This window comes from Pollachius pollachius, assembly GCF_949987615.1.
Source record: "Pollachius pollachius genome assembly, chromosome: 12".
NCBI lineage: Eukaryota > Metazoa > Chordata > Actinopteri > Gadiformes > Gadidae > Pollachius > Pollachius pollachius.
The window spans coordinates 14340803-14345802 of NC_136945.1; the positions used below are offsets into that span (position 1 = coordinate 14340803).

Below are 5000 nucleotides of genomic sequence, written 5' to 3' on the forward strand. Positions count from 1 at the left end.
GACCTTGAGCTATACCTTAGAGAGAGAGGAGAGAGAGATAGAGAGAGAGGAAAGAGAGATAGAGAGAGAGAGACATAGAGAGGGAGTGAGAGAGAGAGAGACACATAGAGAGGGAGAGAGAGAGAGAGAGATAGAGAGCCATAGAGAGAGATAGGTAGATACCTAGAAATAGTAGAAAGAGGAGAAAGAGAGAAAGAGAGAGAGAGGGAGAAATAGTGGGAGGATGGATGGAACATTGGAGGTCGAGAGACGGAGGGAGAGAACGGGTGGGAGGATGGATGGAGAGATAAAGAGATGGAGGGAAGGAGAGAGACAGAGGGATGTTCATACTTGTTTTTACCAACTTTTCTCTCTTCTTTGTCACCAGGGTTACCATCGACCTAGACATTACATCGCCACTCAAGGTAATGAAACTCCTGCGTATGTGTAAGTGCGTGTATGTAGGTGCGCGCGTGTGTGTGTATGTGTGTTTTTTTGTGTCTGTGTACACATATATGTGTGTAGTTGTGTGTGTGCTGGGGTCTGGAGGCCACTAGGTACCTGCTAAATGTGGTCTTTTGAAGGAGAAATGCTATTAACACAGCCCACTAAATCTCCCCAGCCCCGTCCATCGGCAGGACACGATTTAGGAGCCCATTTCAACCACTAACCAGACAGCCCTTATCAGCAACACACACACACAAACCACACATACACACACACACACACACACACACACAAACATGCACATATTTATCTGTGTTTATGTGCATATGTATGCCCACATACAGATACAGACACACACACACACACACACACATACACACAAACATGCCCATATTTATGTGGGTTTTTGTACATATATATGTGGTCTGTGAGCGAATGTCCATTTTTATATCCATAATTAATAATCTTCCAACCACAATAATGTTGACGTCCACAGTCAGTGTTCTCATAATCAAATGCACAGAAGTGGAACACAGAGCGGTTCTAGACAATGCTAAGTTCAATGGCAGGGACAGCTACGTAATTAATACAAGATAAGATCAAATGAGATAAAAATGGAAACAGAATAACAAAATATAATACAAGGAGGAACTGCATAACATATACAATACATATGCAATGATACACATTAATAATGTGTATCCATAATTCATACCAATATACAATCCTCCAGTATGCTGCCTATGGGAGGTGAGTAAGGACCTCGGTATGCTAGTGAACACAATGTAGCTTTCAGAAGTTTGGTGAATAAATAAAACAGACCTCCAATCTGTACTTGATCACTCAAACCATGACAGGTGAATAAAGTCAACCAATTGATGGATACAGGTATGGAAAATCGTCAAATATTTGATCTGTGTGTCTATCTGTGTGTGTGTGTGTGTGTCTGTGTGTGTGTGTGTGTGTGTGTGTGTGTGTGTGTGTTTGTGTGTGTGTGTGTGTATGTGTGTGTGCGCTCCAGGCCCCATGCAGGAGACGGTAAGGGACTTTTGGAGGATGGTGTGGCAGGAGAATTCAGCATCTATCGTCATGGTTACCAACCTTGTGGAGGTCGGCAGGGTGAGTTCTTACATCTCATTGGCTGACTGGTGTATGTGGTACTAAATGTTTTTGTGTGTGTGTGGTCCTGATGATGTGTGTTTGTGTGTGTGTGGTATTGATGGTGTGTGTGTCTTTGGTCGGATGGTGTCTGTGTGTGTGTGTGTGTAAAGATGTGTGTGTGTGTGTGTGTGTGGTACTGATGGTGTGTGTGTGTGTGTGTGGTGCGGATGGTGTGTGTGTGTGTGTGTCTGTGGTACTGACGTGCGTGTGTTCTGCAGGTAAAGTGTGTAAGGTACTGGCCAGATGAGACAGAGGTCTACGGGGACATCAAGGTGACTCTGATAGAGACAGAACCCTTGGCGGAGTACGTCATCCGAACATTCACCGTACAGAAGGTAACACTCTCCACAGGGCTCCATGTTACTGTGTGTGTCAGTGTGTGTGTGTGTGTGTGTGTGTGTGTGTGTGTGTTTTGTAATTACCAAGATAGTAAGAACAAGATCTTACTGAAAGACCTCATTAATGAGACGCATTAGAAAGTATTAGAGAGAGACAAGGGGGGGAGACAAATTATGTAAGAGGAAAATAGTGAGTCATGGTTATCTCTCTCTCTCCCTTTCTCTTTCTCTCTCGCTCTCACGTTGAAAAGTATGATTAAATCTGATTAAAGAGGGTTTGTTTGTGTGTGTGTGTGTGTGTGTGTGTGTGTGTGTGTGTGTGTGTGTGTGTGCAGGTTTCTTTATTTCTAATACCTTTGGTATGTATTCGACGTTACCATTATTTTGCTAAATTAAAGTATTCTCATTCTCAGTCTTTTTCATCGTTGTGTGTATTTCCCTTTATGTGAAAGTGCTCATTTCTCTGCGTTGCTCGGGTTACGGCGAAGGCTTCTGTCCAAAGCGATCAATAAGCTTGTTTATCCTCCGGAGCCAGAATGGCATCCAATGGAGTGCTAGTTTCATCCCCAACCTATTTTAGGACAGGAAACTGCAGAGATCCGAGGGCGACTGGAAGGCCAAGCGTTTGACTTTGTAATGGAAGCGAGCGTCTTGAATTATTCACCAGATGGTGAAATAGGATGGGAGGTGTGTTGGGATTAAAAATAACCAAAGCTTGGTTGTTTGTGTATTTAGATGCTATCCATTGGTCCAAAATACACCCTTAATGTCAGTGCCGAAACGTAGAGGCCTCTCACCATAGTTGCTCATGATTTGTCCTTTTCCACCTCCAGACGCTAGCTGTTTATCACCAGAATAGCGACTCTAATATCTCCATTGTGGAGCAGGAACGGGTTGGCGGGCCCTTTGTGCTCAAACAAGAGCCTCTTATTAAGGCGTCAAGCCTCTATCTAATCTAGATCCACAATGGATTCCCCATGGCCGCCAGTTTCACAAAAACGCCACTGTGAAGTTGGAAGCTGTTGAATTGCTCCTTGGTTTTTCCCTAAAGGCTGCTATTAGAACACAACGTTCCCCAACCGATTTAATGACATGGTATTAAATAGCTTGTTTTTAGAATGTGACACAATGTGTTTATATTTCTCTGTGAGATAGGCTAGGATGCTAAGTTTGACATTCTTTCTCCAAATCTTGAACACAGCCTACCTTTCAATTTAAGAATTGATTATTAATAAGGTTGATCTTAGCTTATCTTTTTTTTCATCTTTATCTCCTCTTGAGCCAAAATGGCTGCCAGTTTCCCAAATCCCCCACTGTTACGGTTGAGTTCCAGTACTTAGAATTTTTTAGTAACTAGCGGTGTGATAACAGACAAAAATCGTTCATTTTGATTTCAATCACACCATTGTCGATTTTTGAATGCTCTAGCCTGCGAATAAATCAGTGTAACCGATTGCAGTGAGGGATCTTTGTCATAGTCACCATGGTCACAGTACATGTCGTAGGACATGGTGGAGGTACTCAATAGTCGATTAACATCTCTCAACACAGAGTCCTACTATTGCATCCAAAGTGGACCACTATAGACCTATAATTATCTGTTACTATCTTTTTTAAGTTTTGGTCGTACAACTCGATAGCAATTGGTGCTACAAACCAATGTTGCAATGTACCACTTACTTTAAACGTGACATCAAAAAATAATTAGCGTTTGATAAAATAACGCTGTCCGGTTTTTCAGCATCTCAATAGTTTTGTTTTGGATACAAACGTTCTCCGAAAAGAGTGAGCGCCTACTTTTATCGAACAGGGGAACAACCTCCACAACGAACGTCCATTGAAAACGGATGGATTAAAGAATGCACCCACACTTACAATAATCCCCTTTATCGGCGAGCTACCCTTCCCCAGTGCTCCCCACTATTTCAAACAATGGAGCATGCTGGTGTTCACTGGATCGGCCTATGAGGCGCGTTCGAGAGAAGGTTAAGCTTCTAGCACACTTATATATATAATGCCATGCTGTGTGTGTGCATGTGTGGAGCTCTGCCTGGCCAGTGGTTTAATTTTAATGACCCAAGTCTGCGAGAGGGTTCAAATCCAACGACACTTAAAGTCTAGAGCCACCATGTGTTGGGGGATGTGTGTGGGAGCTCTGTCTGGCAAGTGGTTGATTTTGATGGCTGTGTCCGACAGAGGGTTAAGCTTCTCGCCACTTACAGTATAACGCCCTGATGTGTGTGTGTGTGTGTGTGTGTGCGTGTGTGTGTGGAAGTGTGAAACTCTGTCTGGACAGCAGAAACCAGCGCACCATGTCCCAGAGGCAGAGTGTTCAGGGAGGCATGCTGGAGCCAACCCTGTCCCCACCATGTCAGCCATCTGAACCCTCCCATTCCCTCCTGTCTATTCCACCGCCAGTGCACTCTGCACATTTATCGCAAGCTCACAAGTCATTCCGAGGGATATTGTGGGGTCTTGTATATTTTATTGATCGCCTTCTTTCAATATGTCCCGTCTAAGTTTTAACGTATTTTGGTAACCACGGCGACGTCGACCTACGCTTTGTGGCAAGAATTCCACTCTCTAGGAACGAACACGCCGATCTTTTTAGGAAGAAAGCGGTAAAAAAAGAAAAGAAGCAACACACCCCAGAGCCATCGTGCCTGTCAGTTTTCCGGGGGGCCTCCAGTGGTAGTGAGCGCTCTGTCTGGTCTCTGTGCCTCCCAGAAGGGCCACCACGAGATCCGGGAGATCCGTCAGTTCCACTTCACCAGCTGGCCCGACCACGGCGTGCCCTGCTACGCCACGGGGCTCCTGGGGTTCATCCGCCAGGTCAAGTTCCTCAACCCCCCCGACGGGGGGCCCGTCGCCGTGCACTGCAGGTCGGTCACACGTGAACACGTGCATATATGAATACATGAATGCGCATCTATATCTTTAGATATATCTACACGGACAGAAATAGCTGTATGAAATCCGTCTCTGTTTTATTTACTCCTCGTCTTCCATCCATCGCTCATTCTGTCTCCTGCCCCGTGTAGCTCATTCGATGCCTCCTTTCGGGCTGTATCTCAA

At 44.7% G+C, this 5000-nt stretch overlaps 1 protein-coding gene across 1 annotated transcript in view; it reads left to right on the plus strand.

Annotated features, from left to right (window-relative positions):
• The window catches only part of ptprt (protein tyrosine phosphatase receptor type T), a 150964-nt gene that overhangs the window by 127064 nt on the left and 18900 nt on the right, over positions 1 to 5000 (plus strand). Inside the window, exons 25-28 of the mRNA XM_079748435.1 lie at positions 368 to 404; positions 1448 to 1545; positions 1806 to 1922; positions 4653 to 4807. Coding sequence (XP_079604561.1) covers positions 368 to 404; positions 1448 to 1545; positions 1806 to 1922; positions 4653 to 4807 — 407 coding nt within the window. The remainder of the gene's footprint in view (positions 1 to 367; positions 405 to 1447; positions 1546 to 1805; positions 1923 to 4652; positions 4808 to 5000) is intronic.